The following is a 26,762-nucleotide window of genomic DNA, read 5'->3' on the forward strand; positions in this document are numbered from 1 at the left end:
TATTAGTTTGGTGACTGAATTGAATGATGTATTGAAATTTTGTTATATTGATCAGATTATAAAGAGAACTAATTTAATAATATCCGTTATATCATTCATTATATTATCCTCGGTGAAACTATCAAAAATTAAAATTATTTTGGATTTTGGGTATACAAAAGCACTATTATCTAACAATAATTATTCCAACAAGTTGTGGTAATGACGGAAAAAATCGAATAAATTAAAGAAAAGATAGAAAAATTCTGTTTAAATTAAAAATTTACTTTATTTAGACCAAAAAAAAAAACAAAGGCACACAAATCTAGTCTCAAGTCTTTCTTCTTTGTTCAAAAACAAACCAATCTTCTTCTTCTTTGCCTTTTGAACAAAACAAGAAAAAACAAATAAAACAAACCACAACCATCAATTTCTAATTTGTTCCATTTCACAAACGTCGAACAAATCCAGACCCTTCGCCAACTCTTTCTCTCCCACCTCAGATTTTTCTTTTTCTTTCCTTCTTACTAATTTTGAATTTTAATTTAATTTTTCTCCCCCATTTTCTTGTCGGAAAACAGCTTTTCGTGTAATTTACCTCCGACACAAACCCACTCGTAACGGCTTTTTCTGGTTTCTTGTCTTATCATACCAGATTACAAACTTTTATCTTGGTCTTGGTTTGTTGTCTCTGTCTCTGTTTTTTTTGTTTTTTTTGAGAATTGAGTGGTCGGAGAAAAAAAGGGAAAATTAGGTGGAAAGCGCTAACATGCGCTTGGGGTGCGTAAGTTAAGTTTTGGGTTTCTTTTTCTTTTTCAAAATCGAGGAGCGCGTAAGGCACACGCGTGATTATTATTTTTGATGGTTATGGTGATGATGACGACGACAATGGAGAGTGATTGGGGAACATGGGAGGAGCTTCTTCTCGGCGGCGCTGTTCTCCGTCATGGAACCGGTGATTGGACCGTCGTTGCCGACGAACTCCGTTCTCATTCTTTACCTGAGATTTTCACACCTGAGGTTTTGTCTCAATCTCCTCATTTTCTTTGACTCAGAGAAAATTTCGATTAGATTAATGTCAGAATCAAAATTGATATCTTTTTAGGCAATTTAAGCAAAATTTGTTATGTTAATGTGAAAAAAAAAAAAAAAAAATTATGTTGATGTGAAACTAATTTTTAAAAATTAAAAATAGAAGATAAAAGGCTTTAAGGCAGAACAACAGTGTTGTTGTCGGTAGATTTAGAAGCATAGATTTATTATCACTTGTGTGTCAAGAAAGGTTTAGGGTAATGTCAAAAAAAAAATACTCTTGTTAGACAATTGTAAATAACTCTTATGCTTCTGCTTGAACTGTGAAAGATAACCACATTGAATTCGAAGTTTCCTAAATAGGTTTTAGTTATGCAAGAAATTAGAAAATGTCAGTGTGGTTGGCGATATATCAGGGTCAATGCAGACATTGTCTCTCTTTCTGAATCTGCTAAATTCTACTCTTGTTTGCAGATATGCAAGGCCAAGTACAAAGACTTGCGAAAACGTTATGTGGGATGCAAGTAAAGATTCTTTTTTCCTTGTTCTTCAACACTTTTTCTTGTGGACTTTTGTGACCTAAACTTTACTTATATGATAATGTTCTTGTAGAGCTTGGTTTGAAGAGCTTAAGAAGAAACGAGTAGCTGAGCTTAAAGCAGCTTTACTTAAATCCGAAGACTCTATTGGGTTAGGATTTGTTTCTTATATTTCTTTTTATTGGCTTAAACGTTTTTATGTCTTGGAATCAAAGGCAAAACCAGATTTTGAATGTTCAATTCTGTGCTATGATATTCTGTCTGTAGGTCTTTGGAATCAAAGCTTCAGAGTCTGAAGTCAGAAAGTAATGATGAATGTCATCAAAACAATTATGATTCTAGCCGAACGTTATCACTCGAACCCTCCCCAAAATCCGAGGGCGGGGGAGAATGCACGAGCAAAGATACATCCAAAGACTTGTCATCAGTTGGTAGTTTCACACAGCAAGAGCTGACCACAACAAACTGGTCACCGGAAGCTAAGTCAGAAGCTCCAGTGGTAATAGAGCAAGAGAAGACGAAAGACCTATTACACAACGACATTTTCGAGTCAGTGTACGGAGGTGGAGGACAAGTGCTTCCGAGTATGAGGAAGAAACGAGGCAAGAGAAAACGAAAAGATTGCAGTGTCAGTGTCGGTAAAGAAGTGATGGAAGTTAGCGCTGTGGAAGAAAGCGATTTGTTTGATACATCTGCGGATATTGCTAGCATTTATAGGAGTAAAGAAGCTGCTTCTACTAGCAGCAGTCAAAGCCGAGGTCACAGTTTGGCTTTACCCAAAGAGCTTATGAAGATATACAACACTATTGCACAGAACGAATGTGCACTCGTCTTCCGTAGACGGCTTGATAGCCAGGTGATGATCATATATAGTAATCCTTTAGTCTTTGCTTGAAACCACTTTTTCGCTTATCTCTTTCTTTTTTTTGGTGCTAAACAGAAAAGAGGAAGATACAAGAAATTAGTACGGAGGCATATGGATTTAGACACTGTACAATCAAGAATCAACGGTTGTTCGATATCTTCGGCGAAAGAGCTTTTTAGGGACTTTCTTTTGGTGGCGAACAATGCAGCTATTTTTTACTCTAAGAACACTCGAGAATACAAATCCGCGGTGGGACTTAGAGACATTGTTACCAAGTCTCTAAGACACTATTTAACAGAAGATCATCCTCCTCATCGCAGCAGCATTACTGCTGGAAGCACAAAGGTTGTGGTTCTTCATCAGAAATCGACATCTCCTTCTGTCCGAACGAGTCTGGCAGCTAAAAAACCAAGAACCGGGGCGCACCCTCTTAAAACGGTTGTGCAAGATATGGCAAAGACTTCAAGTAGGGGTAACAAAAGGTCTGTTACGGATTTACCAGTTTCTGCTGTGAAATCCTCGGCAGCGGGTAAGAAGGGAACTGCGGTAAGAAAAGACGGTAGACAAGCGAATCGCGGACTCGAATCTCCTGCATTGATGGGGAGAAAGCGGAACCGGGTTAGATGATTTTTGTATGAAGGGTTTGTTTCATATGTTTTTTGTAGTTAGGCAGAGAAAGCTTATTTGATGTAGTAGTTTATATTTGGGTCAATCTAATCTGCAGGCATAGACAGTGATGAATCATGATCATTGGTAAAACTAATTGTTAAAGAAAATGTATATTAATCTCATTGTTAGTTTCTCTCATTGTCACCTTTTAATTTATTTACTAATCATAGAGAAAATTGATAGAAGGTTGTTCAATAGCACGTAGGGATGTAAATACATTAGTTGTAAGTGTTTATGATCACTAACAGACCATTTGTGAAGTATATAATGGTTTGCAACGGTTTACATTTGCAACGATTTTGCGTTTGTTGTCGTGTTCGTCGTTACATAGTCACAAAGTAGTATTAACAACATCACAAATATTTGCGACTACAAAAAGAGTAAAGTTCCTCTTTTAGTCGAGTCATTTCATACCTTTTTCTAATAAGAAGGCTAAATCACAAGAAAAAGTCCCAAATTGCATGTTTTCTTGTAGTATTTGTCTTTGCCATTATCGATTAATCCGCTTCCGCAAGAGACAATAACTACTGAATATCCAGAGACTAACGACTCCGAAGACGATGACTTCGACATTGATGAAACCGAGAAAAACAACGTCGTTTTGATTTATATCTAGCCACGTCAGCGATACATGTGGTAATACAGTCAGCAAAACGTAATGGTTGACTAACACGACAAAATCAATGTTAGTTTTGATCTATTGTTGTTAAGTTTAGATTGTAAATTTGAATAGTTTATCAGTTCGTGTAAGAAACGACCATTCATCTGACAAATTGTTCCGGTTAATTTTGACCATTTTCCATTGCATGTAGTTAGGTTGATAAATGAATGACCATGTGTAATCGAATTTTCTTTTCTTTTTTTGTAGACGACATAAAAAAAAGAATTTTACCGGTCAAAATAAAAAAGCACATCGTTGTTAACGCCGTTTAGTGTGTCATTAACTACGTCGTTTTCATTGACACGACCAAAGCACTACTTTCCTTTATTATTAGACTCGCGACGTTCTCGATCCAGATCACACGAATGCATCTCCTTTGGTTCGCCTACAACTGTGAAGGTTAGGGCTGCTTCGATTTGAGGAGCATCGACTCGCAGGGATTTAGTTCGTAACTCGAACAAACACGAGGTAGTTTTGATTTTATATCCAGTTGGTCGTTTTGGAACATGGTTTTAGTTACATCTCAAAAGTGATACTGTTTTATGTTTTTGGTTGATTGGAAAGTGATATTTGTTTTATCTGTTCAAGGCAATGGAGCTATATGTTTTTGATTGAATTATACATTTTTTCTTAACAATATGCTTTTGATTAGAGAGATGAATTTGAAGAGCATCTAAACACTCGGAAATATAATTATTCTGAATCTGAAAGTACTTGTTATTGACTAATTGTAATTAGCATGTTTTGTAAACTTGTATAACAAGAAATTTATCCAAATGTTGGTGAATAAAAAAACTTGATCTTCTTCTCTGTTTTCTTCAAATTAGTTTAGCCCCATTAGTTTTAAACTAGATATTAGATTGGATCATTGACTTAAAAGGTTAGTGTTTTTTTACTGAAAATGATTAACACAAGATCCTTTTTTCTTGGTATGAAGATTCAGTACCGTTTTGCTCAAAAAAAAAAAAAAAAAAAAAAAAAAGAAGATTCAGTACCGTTCAGGGTGACAGAAACATTTTCGAAAAGAGAGGCTATAAGCGGGATGATGAATCCGACCATGATGGTGTTGCAGAAATTTATGTATGATGTAGTTATTGTCCAGGGATCGAAACACCATCATGGTCAGATCCGTCATCCCACTTATGTTTTCTTAGGTCAACAAATATGGACAATTGAAAAGTGAAGCTCTATTTATTACGGTATGTTTATGTATCTCTTAGAAGTATATTCTAAATTAAACTCCCTTTATTTGAATTTTATGTTGATATTAGCAGTTTGAGATTAACCGCCTCGATAACAAACATCTTGAATCCGTTGAGGTTGATCACGATGATGCCACATCCGGTTTCATTCAAGGACTTCTATTCAGAACAAACTTCATGATTTCTGAACTAATTGGATATGATAAATGGTAACAAGTATTCACTTGCATTCAAGGGACAAAAAATCATTGGGATATATGATTATGACAAACACGATTGGAAGCTGAATGGTTGCGGGAGGCAAGCAGTGGGATAATGATCTGCAAGTGGAAACTTCTTACTTTTATCATATCCCATCAGCTCGAAAGTCTTGATGTTAGTTTTGAATTGAAGTGCTTGAATTACACCAGATTTATTGTGCTCGTGTATCCCGGTAAATTCGACTAATGACCAACTCTTTTGAGGTACGTTTTTTTTTTGGTGGATTAAAGAGTTTCAAGAAAAGTCTTTGTCATTTGTTCTCCATTTGTTTGTCAAACGCACGTTCTTGAGCCTTTCGGCCTGCAATCTTTCCACTATTCTCTTTTAAATTATTTTCACTATTATGATATTGTGCAAAATATTTGTCGAAAACTCGATACTTGTATACAATTTATAAGACATGATCAACTCTCGTTTAAAGATCACCAGGCACGACATTACTCTCCACTCATCAAGTATTCTTCTCGCCTCATACACCTGAGGTCATCTCTATCTCCTTCAGTTCACAATGGTTGAAATGTTGGAAGCGATAGGCATACCGGGAGGCGATAAGTGGGATGATGGATCCGAACATGATGGAATTTATAAGATTCATGTACGTGGTGGTCATACCGGTATCCACAGAGCCGTGCCTATGGGTAATAAAAAAGGCATTTGCCTCATGTTTTCAAAATCTAAAACTTTTTTAAGGCCCCCAAGATGCTGTAACATAATGGTTTTGAAAGACACTGTTTTCCATTCATATAATTTTTTTATTATTTCTCTTAAAAGTGACTAATCTATTTTTAATGGTTTTATTTATTCACTTTATTTATTTTAAAACAGTTGGAATCTGTTTTAGCACTTCTAAATATTTATTAACTTAACATATACTAATTCATCTTTATAGTAGTTTTGTTTATAAATAATGATTGTGGTGACTTGATAATTAAAAAAAATTATAAATCTTTAGCAACATGTTTTTGAGATTATAAAACAACAATAAGATTATGATAATTTGGTAAAAGCTTTAATTAAAGATGAAGGAAGAAAAATTATGTTTTAGTTATATTATTGTTTTGTTTTCAATAATTTATTTAGTTACGAAATTATTTTATTAAAGAAAAAATTGGTAAGGCTATTAATCTCAACTTCGCCTTAAGCCCTGATAAGTGTGGGCACTGCACTGGGTATCCAGACCATCCATTTTGAATATTTCAAGAACGGACAGCTGAAAAGTGGAGAACTGTTTGGTGTTTGGGAGTGGTTTCACACAAACGGTATGACTTTAAAATATATTAGGCTATAGAGAGCATAACAATTCGAAACATAAATAAAACTTGTTTTATCCGATTTCATGTGACTAATCTCGACGAAAATCAGATTGTTGCGAATAACGGAATGACAATATTTGTTTCTTTTATTTTTCTAATGCAGATTGAGATTGACCATCTTAACAATGAGCATCTTGAATCTGTTGAGAGTTATTACGACGATGCACCCTGTTACATTCAAGCACTTCAATTTAAAACCAATTTCAAGGTTTCCGAACTGATTGGATATGGCAAGGGTACCAAATTTTCACTTTCAGTCAAGGGAAAGATTATCATTGGGTTTCATGGATATATAAAAAGCCAGAACAATCCACTAGTAAAATCTCTTGGAGCATATTTCACATGGATTCCTGATTGTAGATTAGAAGCAAAAGGCAGCAAGGGAGGCATACAATGGGATGATGGAGCAGACCATGAAGGTATAACAAAGATTCATGTAAGAGGTGGTTTTGAAGGCATTCAATACATCAAGTTCGACTATGTCAAGAGTGGACAGCCTAAAATTGGCTCAGTCCACGGTCTCTCGGGTAGAGGTTTCTCGCAGGCGGTATGTATTGGAATTTCCCATGTTCTCATTATTGGCATGATTTCTAACCTCTCTTTTCTCCACCATTTTCTTTTTCTTATTTGTTTTCAGTTTGAGATGACCATCTCAACAATGAACATTTGGTATCTGTAGAGGGTTACTATGATGACGAGTCTACAGCCATTCAAGCACTTCAATTCAAAACTAACATAAAGACTTCTGAGCTGCTAGGATATGAAAAGGGTAAGAAGTTTTCACTTGCAGACAAGGGAAAGAAAATTATTGGGTTTCATGGATATGCTGAGAAGAACCTCATTTCTCTTGGAGCATATTTCACAACAGTTTCTGTTACTAAATCGGTATGTCACGGTAGTAAGATAATCGAGTCTTGGGATGATGGTGTTTTTGACGGCATAAGAAAGGTGTATGTTAGTTATTCTATCAATCATGTAGCGTGTATCACGTTTGAGTACATCAGTAATCACTCAGTTGTGAAGCGTCAGCACGGGAATAACACATCATTAGTAGAAGAGGTCAGATTCCTTGATAGCTTATACTTGTTGATTATATACTTCTTGTTCTTGACTTGTATCTAAAATAAGAAGTTTAATACAGTTTGAGTTAAACTATCCCAATGAATTTATCACATCTGTGGATGGTACTTTCAAAAACTCTGGCATGAGGAAAGTGATGTGCGTTACGTCTTTGGTTTTCAAAACATCAAAAGGGAGAATTTCTCCGACATATGGAAGCGTGACTGGGACTAAATTTGTGTTGGAGACCAAAGATTGTGCTCTAGCTGGGTTCCATGGATGGACTTTTCTTGGTTTTCTTACTGCTATTGGTGCATATTTTTCTCTGCTGCCTTGTCCTCCTAATGCGGAGAAACTAGAAGCACGAGGTTATGATCGAGGAGCTTTTTGGGATGATGGTGTTTACGATGGTGTTAGAAAGATATATGTAGGACAATGTGAAAATGGTATCGCATTCCTCAAGTTCGTTTACGACAAGGACACTCGGATGGTTATTGGAGACGATCATGGAAACAAAACACCACTTGAAGTCAAAGAGGTAATTCTAATTATCAAACTTGTTCTTACATTTATCTTTGGGAACATATTAGCTTAATATTTTTGTTGATCTGGCACAGTTGGACCTTGAGTATCCTGGTGAATATGTCACAGCGGTGGAGGGCTGTTACAATAAAGGAATTGAGGGTGACGTGGAATCTATAACCATGCTTAAGTTTAAGACTAACAAACGAACATCTATATCCTTTGGATTCGAATCTAGTTCAAGCTTTCTACTCGAGAAAGAAGGCTTCAAAATCGTTGGGTTCCATGGAAAAGCAAGTAACATGATTCATCAGCTTGGGGTTCATGTCATTCCCATCACCCACTGATCATCTTAATACTATATCCTTAATCTCTCATGTAATAAGAATCATCCTAGTTTTTATTTTGTTTTTTCTCTTTTTATATCAACAACATGCAAACGTAATTTGCTGCAAGTCCTTGTTAAACATCACATAAAAATTATTTTTTAAAAATAACTACTCAATTATAAAAAACATTTGTCTAAATAAATTGATAGCATTAAACATTAATTTCCTGAATTGTCTAACATCCAATAAAAGCAGTATTTTTCAATCCAATAACAAGCCAAGCTGGTTTACTCCGGTTTAACGTTTAGCATCTTTGAGAGCTAACAAACTTTAAACAAATCTGAAAAACAAAAGCCAATACGAATCTAGTTAGTGCCAATAAGTCATGTTCTAGTTGAACAACCCAAGAAGTAGAAAACTTTTTGGAGCTTTGGATTTGGAGTTGCTTCAAGAGCAAACCAGACACACTTATATGTTCTGTTTCTTATTGAAAGTTGTTGTAAACTAAAATAATTAAGGAAACGCAAAACATGGTAATCAAAAATACATTTTTTATTTTCTTATAAACAAATACACCACACATTACTAAACTTATTTTTTAAAAAATCATTCCTCCAATTCTCGTATTTGGTCGCAGAATCCAACTTAATAAACAATTAAATTAATTATTACTATTATATTTAGGAAGAGAAAGACAGAGATAGATTCAGCAGATGACACGAATCACTCCACCATAGCTTCTTCTCTCTTTTTTGTTTTCTTCTGATTCCGCGTAGAACATTTGTTGTTGGGTTTGGTTTCGATTGATTCTTGAAATTGGTTTTGGTAAAAAATCTCACCTTTAAAGTGTAAACACTTTACTTTCTCTCAAAAGTACCACTTACCATCTGGGTTTTGCTTCATTAACCATTACAGTGACTCTGCAATCTTTCAAGTTTTCAGATATCTTCTCTTTAAGGTTTGTGTCTGTTTTTTTATCTTTTCTTCTTACTCAGTTTCTTTTATGTTGTCTATGCTTTAATTAAAGATTACCTCTTAGAAATTTATCGCACCGCCATTAATTTTTCATTGTAATTTGTTGAACAGTTCGTGACCAGATTTCTTCCTAAATATAAGCTTTAAATGACTAATTTTTGTTGTTGTTAATTAATGTCTTAACCAAAGCAACTTTTTTTCTTTTTAATTTCATATCATTAGTATTTAGAGTTTATTTACTTTCCCTAGATCTGGAGAAAGATAACAAAACTCCAAGAAAATTTTAATGAATTGTTTCTATTCGTTTATTTATACGAATCCTTAGCCGTTTCGCTTTCAACAGTGGCCCAGATTGTGTTCGTCTGTGTCTGTGAGAGTGAGTAAAACTCTGTAAGAAGCCATCTTTGTGTGTCTCTTTAAGCTTTTTATCTTCTTATAATCTCATTGTTCCAGAAAAGATATCTCATCTTTGTAGAACAGATTTATTAGAATACATGCTAAAAAAGTTTCGATTTTTATTTGGTATGTGGAGCCTCTGATTTTTGTGTTCTTTTGTAGATTTTTCGAAAAGATACATTCTTGCATGTGCGTAGATCAGCCTTGTATAGAACTGAGATTTTGGTGAAGCTTTGTTGAATTGGTTTCTTTGTTCTTTCTGTTCTTGTGAAGGGAACAACACAAAGACGGTGGCTTTGGTGAGTTTTTCAGATAGTGGAAATTTTGAAATGTCTTTGTGTTTGTATGGGAATTGATGAATATTGCTTTGTGTGTGGTTTTTTGTAGCTCGGTAAATAGATTATGGAACATGGTTTACCGTCTATTAAATCATGGAAGTCACTTGTTAAGAGAAGAAACAATGCTCAAGAAGGGGTAAGTCAAGCTTTTTTTCTCTGTATCTCACCACAATATTCCTGGTTTATGCTGTTGATTTTGATGTGGGAATGCTGAAATCTGCAGGGTAAATCGTCATGGAAAATGAAACCAGTTGTGGTGCTAATGTGTACAGTACTTTTGATCTTTTGGTATAAGACTACAAATATTCAGTATGAACAAACAGAGGTATTGTGGAAAAGACAGAGCTATCATGTTTAGATATAACGATGTGATTATTGATATGTAACTCTCTTTTGTTTGCTATATGCATTACTCAGATAGAAGAAACAGATTATCCATTTGAGATGGCAAAGGTAACATTTTTGAATATCTTTGTTTCTAATGTTGATGCATTACTGGTCTGAAGTTGATGTGTGTGGATCTTGTTCAGGAATCTGAACCGGTCAGTGAAAAGTTGAAAGGCTTACCTTTTGGTATCATGCAACCTAAATCAGATTTGGAGTTAAAGCCACTTTGGTCAAGTAGTAGTTTGAGGTCAAAGGTTAGATTTTTCTGTAAGCTTTAGATAGAGGAATCAGATATATTTGTTGCTGTAGGAAGTTTCTAATAGACTGTTGTTGTCTTACAACAGAGCGGCGAATTGACCAACCGTAACTTGTTGGCAATGCCGGTAGGACTTAAGCAAAAGGATAATGTTGATGCTGTTGTAAAGAAGGTAAGTATGCTTTTGTCTAGATCAGTGAATTACTGAAAATTTTCTGTTTCTAATGTTAGTTAGTTTGTTGTATTCAGTTTCTTCCTGCGAATTTCACTGTCATTCTATTTCATTATGATGGAAACATGGATCAATGGTGGGATCTAGAGTGGAGCTCAAAAGCCATACACATTGTTGCACATAACCAAACAAAATGGTATAGTGATGTTTCCAATATAAAATCTATGAAGATCAACTATATATATGGCTTGTAACAATGATATTTACTCAGGTGGTTTGCGAAACGTTTTCTCCATCCTGATATTGTCTCCATTTACGATTATGTTTTTCTTTGGGATGAAGATCTTGGAGTGGAGAATTTCAACCCTCAAAAGTAAAATTCCATTTACAACTTCACTTGTGAATTTACCTGAGATCAAATCTTGGAGTGCCTTTTCTAAGCAGTCTCTCTACAGGTACCTGAGGATAGTTAAAACAGCGGGACTGGAGATATCTCAACCGGCCTTGCACCCAAACTCAACTGAAGTTCACCATAGAATTACAGTCCGGTCTAGAACGAAAATATTTCATAGGTGAGTTCCTTGTGATTTTGTGAACCACTTTGTTAAGTAGTTCTCTTGATAATTTGTGTCTTCGATTACTTACACAAAATGATAACAAAACCGCAGGCGAGTTTACGATAGTAGAGGCAATATGAAATGTTCAAATGCTAGTGAAGGGCCCCCATGCACAGGGTAAAATTTCTTAAGTAGCATAACAGTTTAAGACTTCTCTATATGCCAAAACACAGACATTAATGTCATTGTTTTGTCTGTTTTTTCTCTGTTTTTTCCAGATTTGTTGAAGGAATGGCTCCAGTGTTTTCGAGATCTGCATGGTTTTGCACTTGGAATCTAATACAAGTAATTTTAAGAGATGAATGCTTATAAACAAATATATCTGTTCTTCTTTAAATGAAATTGCATCCTACTTATTGTTTTTGCGGTTTGTAGAATGATCTGGTTCATGGTTGGGGAATGGATATGAAACTTGGATACTGTGCTCAGGTAAAGACTTTTTCTTCTTTAAGACCTTGCAACATCACTCGTCTCCATTAGCATTGTGATCCGATTGCATTCTCTAGATGAATCGGTTTTGAAAATGTCGTTTTTAGGGTGACCGTAGCAAGAAAGTAGGCATTGTCGACAGTGAATATATCTTCCATCAAGGCATTCAAACACTAGGTGGAAGCGGTTATCCCGATAAGAAGGTAAGATCATCTACTTCCCCACCTATTCTCCTTGTATGTATACCCAAAACCGATAAACGAATAATCTCTTCCTAATTTCCACAGAACTCAGCTCGCAGCGGAGTAAATAGGGTAAGCTACGTAACTATCCAAATCCTCATTTGTTTACTGTAAAACAAACAGAAAGTTCACAACTTTGGTCACTTTTTTCTTATGTACAGAGACGCGGTTCTGCGACTTTTGATTCAAGAACAGAGGTGAGTTATTATTACCTGATGATGAATCTGCTTTAGGAACTTTCTTTCGTCTATAGAGCAGGAGTGTAATGTGTGTGTTTTGTGAGCAGATACGGAGACAATCAACGTGGGAGCTGCAAGCTTTTAAAGAACGGTGGAACCAAGCGGTTGCAGAAGACAAATACTGGGTGGAGCGGTCTTCACCGAGCCGGAACCGAATAGGCAATAACCGGAGATTAAAAAGAAGTAGTATGATTCCAAGTTTATTGCAGAGGAAAGCTGAAGAGACTACAACATAAACAGATACAGTTTTAATCAGATTAAATATAGAGAAATGTTTTTTTGGTTGGTCTCATTGTTATATATAAGTTAATAGTTAATCATTTACCTCTCTTTGATTAGTGTAGTTTTCATGATCTTCTTTAATGGTTCAGTCTCTCTCCATTTTGATTAAATTCCAATTATATGAGCATATTTTTCTTGAAAAAAGTGTTCATATTAAAAAATTAAGGATAAAGTTCAATTCTTTTTTTCTCAATAAACCCTCTTTTTGATTTAGATATAAAGTTATGAAATATCCCATTAAAGGTTCTCTCAATCAGTTTCATATAACTAAAAAGATTTAAAAACATATATCTTCTTGTTATAAAGTAAAAGCTTTCAATCAATCATATAAAAGACAGAGAAAACAAAATTTAAAGTTTTTGTTTTATTTTTCTAAAAGTTATTTTTTTTTCAAGCTTGAGCATTTTTTCAAAATTAATATCAATTTTTGTATAAAACGAAATTGTGCCGTATGTGATGGGTTACTTTTCAAATGTTCTTAGAAGCAGACAAGATCATTGACCAAAGGAGGACAATTTCAATTTTTTCCTATGTGTGTGTGTGTACTCATTAGAAAATTCAAATTATTTGAAACTTCAGTTGTTGAATAACTAAAAAAAGGCTAATATTTAATTTGTCTTACAATGGTGATAATGACATCAATGTAATGAATCTACAAATTTTACAACTAATAAAATTGAAATATTTTAAAGTGTAAAGTACTAAGGAGGATTAAGAATAAATTCAGATAAGATAAATGGTAATTAGCAATATAGCAAAAAAAGAACAATTATTTACTAAAAAGACACGCTTTTGTGTCTTCATATAAGCTTGTCTTCAACGTTCGGCTAATCCTTGGTCCGTGCTAAGATCTTAGATCGATTTCTAAAGTCTTCGTCTTCTTCTTCTTCTGATAACTAGCTTTTTCAATCTTCTGAAGCTTTAATTTTTTCATACCCATGGCTAATCGTTATGATCCAAATCCTTTCGCTGAGGAAGAAGAAGTCAATCCTTTCGCTGTAAGCTTCTTGACTTTTCGATTCAACTCGTAAAAACTAGAGATTGATCTTTCTCCGAATTGGGTTTTTCAATTTTGGTTGATTCGTTGAATCTTGTTAATCTTTGGGTTTTACTTAGGGTTTTATTTTGTTGTTGATTTGATTTCTACTGGCTTGTAACTTAGAAATTGAAAATGGGTTTAAAGGAATTGGAAATTATGAGAGATTTGTAATTCATGGGGTTGATAAAGTTTCTACCTTTATGTTCACTAAAACTTGGGTTTGTGATGCTTTTATCTACTATTTGTCATGAATCTTGAAGACGTTTCTCACTGAATTTTGTTTTTTCTTAAATGATTTGTAATGGTTGTGAATCTATTTTACATGATGTAGAATGCTAGAGGAGTTCCACCTGCGTCGAATTCGAGACTTTCGCCTTTGCCTCCAGAGCCTGTTGGTTTCGATTATGGTCGAACCGTAGACATTCCTCTTGACAGAGCTGGTACACAGGTTAGTTAGAGATATTGGAGTAATTGTTTATTATATGATATTGTGATTAGGTGGATCTTGGAGTTACTTATGATAGCATTTTGTGCCTTGGAATCCAGGATTTGAAGAAGAAAGAGAAGGAACTCCAAGCCAAAGAAGCTGAGCTAAAACGACGAGAGCAGGTATTGGCTGCTATAATTAGTTAAATTAAAGCATGGACTTATCAACTATGAGCCGTCTTTAGATAGTTCTTTGCAATGGTTCTATAAGTGCAAACATGATTATTTTTTTGGTTTCCTTGGTTACATGTTTAAACCTTTTGAAATTCGTATTACTAAGCATCGGTGTTGTTATTTGTTTTATTTGGTTTTATTTAGGACCTCAAACGGAAAGAAGATGCTGCTGCACGAGGTACTACAATATACTCTTTTCAAGCACTTGTTTCCAAGTTGTCTCCTAGATGATTTTGAACTTGTTATTAACTGTTTTAACTTATTTGTGTCTCAAATGACTGGTTTATTTGTTCCTCTATTAAAATCTTTCATTTTGCGGTTTACTCTATGCAGCTGGAATCGTTATTGAAGTGAAAAACTGGCCGCCTTTCTTCCCACTTATCCACCATGACATCGCAAACGAAATTCCGGTTCATCTCCAAAGACTACAGTATGTTACCTTTGCAACGTATTTGGGTACGTATAGTGTTCTAGGTTAACATTTTTCATATGATACAAATACTTGCTCTTTCCTGCATTAGTATTCAAATTTAAAGGATCACAGTTTTCAAGCATGAGATTTGTATTTGTTGCTTCTTTCATTTGGTTGACACCATCTAGATGTAATTCTTGTTTGGCAGGGTTGGTTCTTTGTCTTTTCTGGAATATCATCGCCGTTACTACAGCTTGGATCAAAGGAGAAGGTTTGTTTCTTAAGTCTATTTCAAATGTTGCTTGTTCTTCTGTAAGAGACCTTAAATGCATATTAACAGGCTTAAGAGTTTGGTTTTATTTTGTTCAGGAGTGACGATATGGCTTCTTGCCTTAATTTACTTCATAGCGGGTGTTCCAGGAGGCTATGTGTTATGGTATCGACCACTCTACCGTGCCTTCAGGTTCTTACATGATTTTTGGAGTTCTCTACTTTCAAAGTGTAGATATATTTTTCATAATGTTATTATGTTACTGATTTATCAATTTTTTGTTGAATGTTTGCAGAACTGATAGTGCATTGAGCTTTGGATGGTTTTTCTTGTTCTATATGGTGAGCTATAATTAGCTTTTATGGATATTTTTACATTTATGCTCAGTATAAAAAAAATCAGTTCTGAAATCTTGTTCTTGCTGCAGCTCCACATTGCTTTCTGCGTCTTTGCTGCAGTTGCTCCACCTGTCGTCTTCAAAGGAAAATCTCTTGCGTAAGTTTCTTTGTCATCGAACTTCTAAACAATTGAAGTTGATCTTGTCACTGTGTTTGGTAATTTGAGTGTGGAGAAAATCCATTTGAATTGATCAAAAGCAAACAACCACAAGTTTTTTTGCTCCAAATCTTTATTGCATACTTCAGAAAACACTGGTATATTAGTAACCATTCTGGTACCTGTCATTGGCATACTCCACTGAACAATAGTTGCATAAATAGTTGCTATCCATTGTTTGGAAAATTCTATAACCTTCTTTTTGTAATCTATTTTTCTTTCTGTAACAGTGGGATCTTACCTGCAATAGATGTCTTAAGTGGTCAAGCAATTGTTGGGGTAAGCTCTCTCACCCTTTGATGATCTTAAAAACAACTCTAAGATAAAAGCCTGATCTGATTATATGTATCAATGATCTGATATCTGTTCTGTTTATAGATATTCTACTTCATTGGGTTTGCATTTTTCTGCCTCGAATCAGTGGTTAGCATCTGGGTTATTCAGGTCTGTCTCTTCAACTCCCATCACTATATTATCAGTCTTTGAACATAGTGTTATAATCTGTACTCATTTCTTTTGGTATGGGTTTGTTTTGTTGGAGCAGCAAGTGTATATGTACTTCCGAGGCAGCGGGAAACAAGATCAAATGAGACGGGAAGCAGCGAGAGGAGCCTTGAGAGCCGCTGTTTGAGAGTTCTCCTTGTAACATTCTGGTTTGTGTATGCACTGTTTCTTTTTTCAGATTTTCTTGAAGTCTCTCTCTCTCTCTCTCTCTCTCTCTGCTCTATAAACAAAAAAAAAAAGATTTAATTTTTCCTTTGTACCTTTATGTCATGTAAATTTGTTTGTTCAAAAATCAGAGTTCAGATTCATACGTATTTTGAAATCATTCATGAATTTTTACTTTTTTTATAAGAACTCATCTTACATCCACACCAATATTTTTAACGGCTATTTTTATGTGTTTCAGTTTTCAAATATAATTTTAAGAGAAATTCTTACATTTAGGAAAATATTAGTTTGCATACATTGTCAAATATTTTTCAATAACTTTTACCGTTTGTAACCAAACGTAGTAACGGTACACCTCTTACCGTTCTCTTTTTTTTTTTTTTTTTTTTTTTGACAGCACCGTTCTCTTTTTGCTAGGGTTGCTCCATTCCATTAGCAATATTTTGGGTATATTGACCAAATCAAAACGCACCAAATCTAGAAAACAAAAATAAAAACTAAAGACTATATGCTATTATATTATATAAATAAAAATTTCCCACGACATTCACATTTCAACAATAAGCCACACACTTCTTACAATCAATGGTGCAACCACCACCACCACCACCGTATCCTTTGCCTTTCCGGCTTAAAGACTTGAAACACTTTGCCGGACAAGTCAGCTTCTTCATGTAACAATGACCTTTCTCTTCACACATCACCGTTAGTCTCACCCCACGTCCTTTGCTATATCCGCCGCTAAGTTCGCTGTAACTACCGCCAGGACCGGAACCCGGTAAAATAAAACCGGTTGCTGGTTCGGTTGTAAGGCCAGGGTATCCTCCTGATCCATAGCCCTTGTTATAGTTATCTTTAGAGTGTTTCTTGAGCTGATCCGAGTAGGATCCGGTTGATGATGATGATTCGGGTCGGGCCGGGCGTGAGTGAGAGAGTGTTAGTGTGAGAAGCAAAATCGTGAAGAGGAGATTGAGTTTTGTAGCCATTCTTTTGGGCGAGTGTTGGATTTGGTTTTTTGAAGAAAAGAGAATAGTTTATTTATAGAGAAAACTAAGGTTTTATAGTCTCCGAAAAGCATTTAATTGATTTGGAGGAGAAGTTGGTGATGGTTGAAAATTACGAACTTAAAATATATGGTTTGGTTTCGGTTCGATTTTTTTTTTTTGGTTTTATAGAAAGATATTAAACAAATTGTTGTAGTTTGGTTTGGTTTTTGTTTGGATTCATTCCATTTTAGTAAAACTCAAATCGTTGTTGACAAGCAGAAAATACGCAAGACTTCTGATGGTTCTCATATGTAAGTATGTAACCATAGGTCCGTTTTGTTAACAAGGGACGAGGATGGAGATTTCATGAACTATGGGTTAATGAAACTATTGATATTGTTACTCTCACTAGAGATTGTATGTAAAATATTATTTAGATTACACATAAGACATGGAAACTTAGATATACAGAGAGCCAATACCTTTGGGCTAGCTAGTAGTGTTACCTAAATTTTGTAAGGTTATGTTACTTAGTTCTCCAGTTCGATTCTCATTTAATTTCAGAGGAACTATCGTACTCTCGATAGAGTTCCTCAATTAAAAACAAAAAAAAACAAAATAAAAAGAACTAAAGTGAGGAAAAACAAATTAAAGCTTGTGAGATTCTATAGTAAATGTATAGCATTTATGCATACTTGTTAATGAATGAGGGTTGTGGTGTAAAACTATCGTTTAAAACTCATTTTTCAATTTATTATGTATTGTGTTCTTTGTAAAATTCAGATTAGTGTTCTATCTCTCTCCACTATGTAATCAATCTTCAGTTGATTAATGAATATATTAGATGGGGGTTTAAATATTTTTAAAATCAAAATAAATATAGTTATTATTTTTGTAAATGTGGAGATACATGAATCATGATATCATTTCAGAATTTAAAGATTAATAAGGCAAAAATAAATATATATATATATATACTTTAAAAAGATGAAAATATATACACAAGATATAAAATGATTTTCAAGTAGAGAAGGAAAAAGAATAAATGACTAATGTCTCTATCTAAAAGTCATACTCTCTACTGGTCGGTCCTTTCTCATGATGGTCTAATTGCAATTTGGCAGTACAAACCCACAACTGACTTTATTGCAGACAACAGATGTGTCGACAGATGATTTTCCCACTTCACGTAACAGAAGAGAAAGTGCCATTAAGTTCCTCAGCTATCATCTACTTTTATTTTTCTTAAGCAAACTATGTTTTTTATTTATAACCATTTGAATTTTTCATTCCAACTAATCTTCCAAAGTATAATTAAAACCATTAAATTTATGTTAGAATCTGACCAACTAGTTTTCCATATTTGAGTAGTTTAGTCGTTGGGTGTTTTGTGCATGCATGATACACTATATATATATATAAGTATATATATATATATATAATTAAGTATATAACATATTATATCTTATCATTTTGTTTCTAAAATATATTTTTATGATAGTTGAATATTGTTTTCAACGATATACAAACTTCTTGGGGACCCTTTGTTCTGTGTTTGTTTTCTAAGAAAAGTCTATTTGAGAAAGAAAATTCATTCACAAGAAAACCCCACCTGTCTACTAAAGTGTATTTGGTTCACCCACCGTATTCCATGAAAATGATTTTTTCATATGCACTTCTCATAATTTCCTTTAAATTTTGGTCGTTAAAATGCTTGTACATTTATGTATTTAAGAAGACACTGTCTAAATTATAAACAAGTACAAATCTTTGAATATTCACTTTATATTTGTTTTCGAAAAATGTTGAATGGATGTGACTGCAAATATATATTATACTACATAATTATATCATAGTTAGTTGGTAGGAGAATCTTCATCATAATGCTAGAGGGAATTCACCTAGCAATACATAAAAAAAAAAAAAAAAAGGCTCAAGCTTCAGATGTTGATTCTATTATTTTTTTGTCCTCGTCAAAAACAGTGTAATTAATAATTCTCCAAAGTCCAAACATAGTTATCGATCGATAGCATAGCCAAAACAGCAAACACAAAAGAGAAGTTATGTGATAATATGTAACTTTCTCCGGTATAACTTAACCCTAGAGTTTAAGCTAATTACATATCAGTGTTTACTAGTAGAGTGTCAATGGGAAGACAAAAGAAAGAACTCCCAGAGATACATCCATTCATCTGATTAATCATCTCTGAGCCGCCTTTTCTGCTTTAGCAATTCGCTTAGCCAGGGTTTTTAACCTGCTCAATGGTCAAACCAGGGAATTGAAGCTTCATAATCTCATAGACAGGTTGTGGCTTGCGTTTGGACACATGGAGCTGAGCTAATGAGCTAATGCCACTTCATAAGCTGCATTCATAGAAGTCCCCATTGTGGAATTGGAATCCTTGCATGGGCAGCAGCGTGCAAGACCAATTCAGCAGGGGCACCAACGTTAACAACTACTTCTGCATTCACATTCACAACATCATCGTCAGGATCATCATGCAAGTAATCGTTTACCAAAATTAAAAGAAATGATTACAATTCAAATACATTAAAGTTGATTTGTCATGTTGTTCGAAAAAAGTTTCCCCAAAAAGTTTTGCATCTTTAAAACACTTTCACGTTAGAACAAAGTTACAAATTGTGTAAACAATATGGGAGTTTCATCACTTTTTTTTTCTAACTTGAAAGGTAATTATTAGTATGTATATATATTTATGTAGATATAGAAAAAGTAGTTATGAAATTAGTTAGAAATGTACTGCTGAAAGTTAGTTTATATATTATATACGATTGTGACTTACATAGTTTGAAGTTATGAAACAAGTGTTTTGACTTTAATTAACAAACTCTACTACTAGTTTACAAGAAAAAGTATCACAACATTTAAGTGGTACTAATACTAGTTTACAATATATTGGTACACAACCAATTAAGTGGGTGATTGGTTCGTCTGTAACTGTAGATTTATTGCTGTAAAATTTTTGTTGTAGGTGTGATGGATATGGCTGTAGGTTTTATTGCTGTAGAAATTAGACTGTAGGTTTTATTTATATAATATTATTATTTAAAGAAATTGGTTGTAGAAATAAGATTTTGATTGTATGCATTTTTAAAAAAAAAAATATTATTGGTAAATTGTATTTATGTGTTATATAATATTATTCACAAATATAAACTTAATTAATGTATATATATATATATATATATTAAAAAAATGTTAGTTATATATATATGTCATAAAGTAGATATTTACCTACTATTTATATCCATAAAACTATATTTAATATATATATATATGAAAACTAGAGTAATATTTATAAGAAAATGAAAAAAAAAAAGAGAAAAATGTACGTATCTTCTAAAAACCATAAACTTGTACTTTAGAAAAACTTGTACTTATAGCCAAAATAATTAAGAAAATATTATTTGGGCTTTGAGAAAAAATAGGAAAGTTACAGCATAATTGTTTCAATTTTGATGATGTAACATTTTTGGTGGTTTTAAAAAATTTTTACAACCCAACCAATCATGCCTTAAATTCAAACTGAACTTTAAAAAGATAATTCAAAATAGACCCCCATTGACTTGAGAAAACAAAAAAGATCACACTTATTGATAAAAATTTTACTTCGAAGTTATTAAACAAATTCTGTTAAATATGTACTGTATTAAAACATTCACACACCTTCAATTTTTTTTTCTTTTTTCTTTCACACCTTCAAATTTGAACAATCATTTAGCATAATACATCGACCACAAGTGTATATATTCATTTACTTTATCTATTTTTTTATTGTAAAACCAACAAATAAATATTTACAAACCAAACTATATATTTCTCAAAATTATACACACACAAACAAAAAAAAAAACTATGTAACTTCAAAGCGTTGACAAAAAAAAACCTTCAAGCTTCACAAATTAATAAACAGATTTTTTTTCTACTGTTAACTTTTTTTTCTTTTAAGTTAAATCCACTCTGACTAATCTTCTTTTTCTATTTTTTTCTGTGTATAAAAAAGCCAATGAAAAAATTTTAACCAGAAAATAAAAACAGTAAACTAAACCCCACGGCTAGTTATCTCTTTGTACTGTCTGAGAGACTCCATTCTCTGCAACTTCATCTCCTCATTAAACTTCTTTATAAACGCCTCAACTCGCCGATTCAACTCTTCCTGACTCAGCGACGGCTCTTTCCTCACCTTCGCCGTCTCCGCCAACTGATAATAATTAGTCCTGTCCCTAAACGTATCCGACTTCTTATAAACCGGTTTCACCTCACCGTCAACTCCCCCGGAATCTCCACGTCCAAACGTGTCAGATCTCCGGTATAACTGTCTAGTCAACGGCGTTGATTTCCCTTCCGTTATCATCTTCCACGTATTCTCCAACGTCTCGTTCTTCTTCGGCTTCGTCACTCTCAAAGCTCTTCCACCTGAAGAAAAGTATAATGTTAGATTACATATTTACCCTTTGGTCCACCGACGCGTGTTTTCGACGCCACGCCATATTTGAATTTTCAAAAATAAAAAAATCTACCTAACCGTTTTTTTAACATGACGTCATCATCTTTTTGCTCTGTTTTTCTAATATCCAATTTTTTTTTAAAAAGTGAAGAATCAAATCAGTACCTTCTTGACTTGCTTTCATCAATTTCCGGTGACCGAACCTTGAAGTAACGAGAGGCTTCTCAATCGGAGGAAGATTCTCCGATTCGATCATCATCGGCGGCGGTATGACATCGGATTCAACCAGATCTGAATTCTCAACCATAATCACACTCTTAAGCTCCTCTTCAATTTCATCCTCCGCCGTCGCCGCGCTATCTATAATCTTCTTCTCCTCCTCCTCATCGTCAAACACAACCGCCGTAACCGCCTCTGATTCCAGTTCCTCAGCCTCCAGATTCGCCACAACGAAACCAAAATGCGCACCAGTATCCAAATCCTTAACCTCCAGAATCCTCGGAGAAGCTTGATGTTGATTCACAATCGGCTCCTCCGTCTGGATCTTATAACCTCCACCACCGTACACGACGATCTCATCTTCTTCATCACGGTCATGGTGACTTCGGTAATACTTAGAAGAAGCAACGATAGTGATGATAATTCCGTTGGTAACAACGTAAAGATACGGTGGTTTCAGCCATGACAACAAGGAGCTCCACAAGATCGGAGCTCGTGACACGGAGAAATCAACAGCTACCGGAACAGAGAGTTTCAGTAACAGAGCCACGGTGGCGACGCCGCTTGAGATTAGCACCGCCTTGGTTGTCATCATCCACGAAACCATTTTTTCCGATTTAAGCTTTCTCTCTCTTCTCTTCTTTCTTTTTAACGATTGTGAGTGTTCGTATGGGGATGTGTGTACGGTACACGCTTCAGGATCAATTTTCTAATATATATAGGGAGGGAATTAACCTTTGATTTGATATCCACCGTTAGATCTACGCTTGATTAGATGGACGGTTAGGATTTATGGAGAGTGATGGCAAATGGGTCCGGTTAAATCCACCCGGTTTTAGTTTACATTATCGTCAGAGTAATTAACGATGACCATGAAACTAATTATGTGTTACGTGTAAATATGTGTGTAATAAACACTGATGTAATCATGATTCATATTTGATAACTCTCTATTGAAAGTTACTGGTAGAATTTTTAAGGATATTCTAATTCTTATGTATAGATTTTTAGATAGATGATAACCACTTTGATATAAATATCAACGAGAAAAGAATTATTGTTTATACAAGAACTAGCTATCAAAGTCAATTAAGAATTCTAGCTAGATTACCTTTTGTTAATGGAAATATATAATTTAGATTACTTTCCGCGAACGTGTAAGTCTTGCTAATCTTACACATCATTAACATTACATAGTGTAAAATATTTTGACTACTTGATGTTAATTATTTTCGCTTACAATACATGTAATCCTGTTTTACACTGAAGTCTGAAACTCGTGTTTTCTTGTACTGTATGTGACATGCATTACTTCAACAAAGGCATAATGTCAAAAAAAGAAAATTATTTATTTGGAACAAGGAAAATGAACGTAAACAAATTTAAGTTTTGGATAAAAATTGTTCTAGAAAGGCTGTAGATACGAAATCAAGTTTCTCCAGTACTAGGATGATGTTAGCGGAAATTAATATAGATTTACACCAAATTGATTGAATAATATTAAATAAATCAATAAAAGTATCAATTAGTAATAATAGGTGATTTTGTGCCCATAAAAAAAAAGTAATAATAGGTGATTTAAATTAGTAGTATCACTTATTTTTTATACAAGTTAAAATAAGTGGCTGCAACCTAATTATTTTGTATGGCTAATCAGTCATACCAACTAAAAATTTAATAAAAGAAATTCCAACATTCATTTCAATATCTTCACCATCATAGAACGTAGATTCTGAAATCAAGTAGCGGCCACTTGACCATCATAGGAAACAACATTGAAAACGTAGATTCTGAATTCAAGTTACAAGCCGCTTGATATATCAAGATACCAAACCGAGGGCATAAAAAGAATATGTAGTAAATCAATGTGTTTTTGATTAATTATTAACTATTAAGCAACGGATTTTTCAAATTAACTAAGTAATAGTTATATAAAATTTATAACGATGTTTGTCAAATTTTAATTAAATGTTGATTCAAGTTTTTTTTTTTAAGTTGTTTTGTAAGGGTGGTATTCTTACGTAAGTTAATGAATTTGAATTAATGATGGGCACATATAACCAGATTAGTCTGGAGACCAATAAAGTGGTATGTATCAATGCATGAGTGTGGGCCGTGGGGAAAAGCATATATACTTACTAAATACAGTATAAAACTAAACCAACGCATTTTTTATTGAAGAGACAAGAGTCTTGTCGAGGAAAAAGTGCAACTATAGCTTCTGCATTAAGTATCTATATAAAATATTCATATTTTGACCATAATTTTTTTTAAGTCTTTTAAATGGAGTCGTCGGACTATGATTTTCTTATTTTGAGAGTAAAAAAATAAAAATAAAAAGGAAAAACCCCGGGAGTTCTATCATGAATTTTGAAGGTTCAAACAATCGATATTGTGCAAAAAAAACAAAAAACAAAAAACAAAAGGACTTGTTGTAAATCAAATCGATAGTGTGCAAAAAATAATATAAATTACTATATAAAAAATATATATATATATATAAATTACTATATTGTATGTAACATAACGGTAATATATATTGGACCGTTATAAGAGGAAAGGTTGTGACCCCAATTTGGGTCAGCACTTAGCAGCTGCAGCCCCACTGCTCGTGTCCAGCTGTGCTCCAGCTCCAAAGTTCACTTCGCAAGTGGCGCCACAAAACTTTTCCACTTTTGTTTCTGCTATTTATTTACCAATATACGCCAGTTTTCTATAAATTTTAGTACAAGTTGATGCATGAAAATTTTGTTATGTGTGCTTTTTAGTCAGTTATTTGATAAACGTGGAAAATTCTGATTTACGGTATTCTTTTGAGTGAATTATTTTCACTCAGCATGGACTAGTCCAATGGTCCTAAACGGCATCATGATCTGGTAAATTGAAGAAAATAAATTAAACCAAGTTGCTTTGGTCTACTGGTAAAGAGTGTTAATTCCACTATTTGGGTTTAAGTAACATTAGTCACCAAAATTCGAGTAATTTATCGGATCTTACAATTAGTCTTTGGGCTTTGAAAACTTTTAGGATCACCTGCGTTTTATTATATAAAAAAAACTAATGATTTAATCACAACTTTATTATAGATTTTTTTTCTGATTCCTTATTTTTAATGTTTTGGAGTTCTTCTATTCTTATAAAGTGAAATGAAAATTGGAAAGTGAAACGCGTGAAAAGCCGACCATAAAACGCTCTCTTAACATTTATTTTTAATTTTTTTTGTTGCTTTTACTATATACTAGAGGAGATATATAAAGTTTTTTCTTTAGTATCATAAATATATTAATTTTTGGTATGATAAAGTATATTACTTGTTTGGCTTAAAAGATAAAATTGTTGGTCGGTCTACTAAATCAGCTTGAGATAATCAGATAGTGCTTTTGTTAATTTGATAAAAAGTCAAAACATAGATTTAAAAAAAAAAAAATATTTCGTGAAATTATGTTTTTCAAAATCTTATACATTTTGATAGTTTCAGTTTGATGATTTATTCGCAAATATATTTTCATGGTTCAATAGTTTATACATTACTTTCAATAATTTCTCTAATCCAAATATCCAATTATTATTATTATTATTATTATTATTATTATTATTATTTCATCTAATCCAATTATTAGTCAATGAATACATGTTTCTTTAACATGCAAGTGTATTTAGGATTTAAATAAAATCGATTGCGATAGCTATTTAAGATATAGAGACAGGTTGTGGCGCACAACAACAATAAAAACGAAACGATATATGTCTGCGCACTCATCTATTAAACTAAAATCTGTTTACGTTATACATATGTGTGTGCATGCTCCATGCATAAGTAACGCGTAACCTCATAAGTCGTAATTTATTAGAGATATTATAGACACAAGTTGATGATAAACCACCAGCATAAACTTGGCTTTTGTGTGAAAATTAAAGTTGCAAATGGTTGTACCATAAAGCTCAGACATCACGGAATCAGGAGTCTTTCGATAGAAATTTCGTAGAAATTGTGAAAGAACAAAACGACAACGTTTTCTTAACTGTCAAGTTTGACAACTGTTTTCTAGCTAGTGATGGGTAACCGTCATTTTCGTCCAACGGAAATAGACTGTTGTGAGTTTCTTCTGAAGCTCCACGAATTTACGAACAGAACTCCACGTGTCGTTCAACGACGCAATGTCTAGACGTCACGCGCTTGGTATTGCGAGTGTGAATGATGCCATCTTGTTCCGGTAATTACTCGAGTATCATCACAACGGTTTTAGGAGAATTTATATGAAGATCCGTTACTTAGTGCACCGGCCAGAGCTAATAAGATACGATACGTGTCATTTTAGAAGACGTTGAAAATTTGGTCGACTTAGATCTTCTCGGTTGTTCGACAGAGATAATGTGAATAAATTACGGGAATGGATAAATCAGTATGTAAGGAGACAAATGTAATAAATGGTGATACATACTAATATTTGAGTCTTTGACTGTTTCTATTAAAAACAAAGAAAGGAAATGATAACGTTATTATTAAAGTAATTAACTTGAACATACGACAATTATTCAGTAGATAGAATAACTTAACAACTAAATATCCTTAACGTGTGTTTCGTAAGTCAAATACGCGTACGAGGTAGTTAATCAGTTCTTTAATTACTACTTTGCCCAAAAGTAACCCTTTTTATTGTAATTTGGTCGGTTTCAATTTCAATATGTAAAGAACGATCATAGTTTAGATGAAT

The 26,762-nt window shown here is 33.7% G+C and overlaps 6 protein-coding genes, 1 long non-coding RNA gene and 2 other non-coding genes across 18 annotated transcripts; 6 read left to right on the top strand and 3 right to left on the bottom strand.

Moving 5' to 3' along the window:
- The first annotated feature begins 276 nt into the window (after positions 1 to 276).
- Positions 277 to 3,251, top strand: BRD4 (bromodomain 4). 2 transcript variants are annotated; one of them, NM_202334.2, is made up of 5 exons: positions 277 to 999; positions 1,486 to 1,535; positions 1,624 to 1,701; positions 1,818 to 2,406; positions 2,491 to 3,251. In NM_202334.2, the coding sequence occupies exons 1-5, from the start codon at positions 841 to 843 to the stop codon at positions 3,040 to 3,042; spliced, it is 1,428 nt and encodes a 475-aa protein (NP_974063.1). In that variant the 5' UTR covers positions 277 to 840; the 3' UTR covers positions 3,043 to 3,251. The 2 variants fall into 2 exon arrangements, with proteins under 2 accessions (NP_974063.1, NP_001322808.1); NM_001333942.1 differs by lacking the exon at positions 277 to 999 and having other exon boundaries at positions 1,358 to 1,535; positions 2,491 to 3,195.
- A 1,483-nt stretch (positions 3,252 to 4,734) lies between these two features.
- MIR842 lies at positions 4,735 to 4,933 on the top strand. Its single transcript, NR_139892.1, has one exon. It is a non-coding gene; the product is annotated as a microRNA ath-MIR842 precursor (primary transcript).
- Positions 4,934 to 5,042: 109 nt separating this feature from the next.
- Positions 5,043 to 5,401, top strand: MIR846. Its single transcript, NR_139893.1, has one exon. It is a non-coding gene; the product is annotated as a microRNA ath-MIR846 precursor (primary transcript).
- A 1,217-nt stretch (positions 5,402 to 6,618) lies between these two features.
- On the top strand, positions 6,619 to 8,449 carry AT1G61230 (Mannose-binding lectin superfamily protein; the record flags this gene model as incomplete). Its single annotated transcript, NM_104804.3, has 4 exons — positions 6,619 to 7,048; positions 7,201 to 7,580; positions 7,663 to 8,118; positions 8,198 to 8,449. The coding sequence occupies 4 exons, from the start codon at positions 6,619 to 6,621 to the stop codon at positions 8,447 to 8,449; spliced, it is 1,518 nt and encodes a 505-aa protein (NP_176318.3).
- A 317-nt stretch (positions 8,450 to 8,766) lies between these two features.
- AT1G08363 lies at positions 8,767 to 8,970 on the bottom strand. The gene has a single exon (NR_139418.1). It is a non-coding gene; the product is annotated as an other RNA (long non-coding RNA).
- Positions 8,971 to 9,003: 33 nt separating this feature from the next.
- AT1G61240 (lysine ketoglutarate reductase trans-splicing-like protein (DUF707)) lies at positions 9,004 to 12,893 on the top strand. 8 transcript variants are annotated; one of them, NM_001084285.1, is made up of 18 exons: positions 9,307 to 9,389; positions 9,750 to 9,796; positions 9,965 to 10,101; positions 10,190 to 10,276; positions 10,364 to 10,465; positions 10,558 to 10,593; positions 10,671 to 10,781; positions 10,872 to 10,955; positions 11,033 to 11,151; positions 11,227 to 11,328; positions 11,411 to 11,527; positions 11,624 to 11,689; positions 11,791 to 11,857; positions 11,948 to 12,001; positions 12,109 to 12,204; positions 12,289 to 12,315; positions 12,405 to 12,440; positions 12,530 to 12,880. In NM_001084285.1, the coding sequence occupies exons 4-18, from the start codon at positions 10,205 to 10,207 to the stop codon at positions 12,716 to 12,718; spliced, it is 1,278 nt and encodes a 425-aa protein (NP_001077754.1). In that variant the 5' UTR covers positions 9,307 to 9,389; positions 9,750 to 9,796; positions 9,965 to 10,101; positions 10,190 to 10,204; the 3' UTR covers positions 12,719 to 12,880. The 8 variants fall into 8 exon arrangements, with proteins under 8 accessions (NP_001319280.1, NP_001117527.1, NP_001077754.1 ...); NM_001333943.1 differs by lacking the exon at positions 9,750 to 9,796 and having other exon boundaries at positions 9,004 to 9,389; positions 10,076 to 10,101; NM_001124055.2 differs by lacking the exon at positions 9,750 to 9,796 and having other exon boundaries at positions 9,004 to 9,389; positions 12,530 to 12,879.
- Positions 12,894 to 13,419: 526 nt separating this feature from the next.
- SC3 (secretory carrier 3) lies at positions 13,420 to 16,637 on the top strand. 2 transcript variants are annotated; one of them, NM_104806.4, is made up of 12 exons: positions 13,420 to 13,762; positions 14,135 to 14,251; positions 14,350 to 14,412; positions 14,608 to 14,641; positions 14,797 to 14,919; positions 15,084 to 15,146; positions 15,245 to 15,338; positions 15,442 to 15,487; positions 15,574 to 15,641; positions 15,932 to 15,980; positions 16,080 to 16,145; positions 16,246 to 16,582. In NM_104806.4, the coding sequence occupies exons 1-12, from the start codon at positions 13,703 to 13,705 to the stop codon at positions 16,330 to 16,332; spliced, it is 870 nt and encodes a 289-aa protein (NP_176320.1). In that variant the 5' UTR covers positions 13,420 to 13,702; the 3' UTR covers positions 16,333 to 16,582. The 2 variants fall into 2 exon arrangements, with proteins under 2 accessions (NP_176320.1, NP_001185278.1); NM_001198349.1 differs by having other exon boundaries at positions 13,506 to 13,762; positions 16,080 to 16,235; positions 16,396 to 16,637.
- Positions 16,638 to 16,765: 128 nt separating this feature from the next.
- On the bottom strand, positions 16,766 to 17,457 carry AT1G61255 (uncharacterized protein). The gene has a single exon (NM_148616.3). It carries the CDS (start codon positions 17,357 to 17,359, stop codon positions 16,928 to 16,930), a length of 432 nt encoding a protein of 143 aa, NP_683457.1. The 5' UTR covers positions 17,360 to 17,457; the 3' UTR covers positions 16,766 to 16,927.
- A 3,675-nt stretch (positions 17,458 to 21,132) lies between these two features.
- AT1G61260 (cotton fiber (DUF761)) lies at positions 21,133 to 23,006 on the bottom strand. Its single transcript, NM_104807.3, has 2 exons — positions 21,994 to 23,006; positions 21,133 to 21,797 (listed from the first exon to the last, which is right to left on the bottom strand). The coding sequence occupies exons 1-2, from the start codon at positions 22,652 to 22,654 to the stop codon at positions 21,424 to 21,426; spliced, it is 1,035 nt and encodes a 344-aa protein (NP_176321.2). The 5' UTR covers positions 22,655 to 23,006; the 3' UTR covers positions 21,133 to 21,423.
- Between the last annotated feature and the right edge of the window lie 3,756 nt (positions 23,007 to 26,762).

This window comes from Arabidopsis thaliana, assembly GCF_000001735.4.
Source record: "Arabidopsis thaliana chromosome 1 sequence".
Taxonomy (NCBI): domain Eukaryota; kingdom Viridiplantae; phylum Streptophyta; class Magnoliopsida; order Brassicales; family Brassicaceae; genus Arabidopsis; species Arabidopsis thaliana.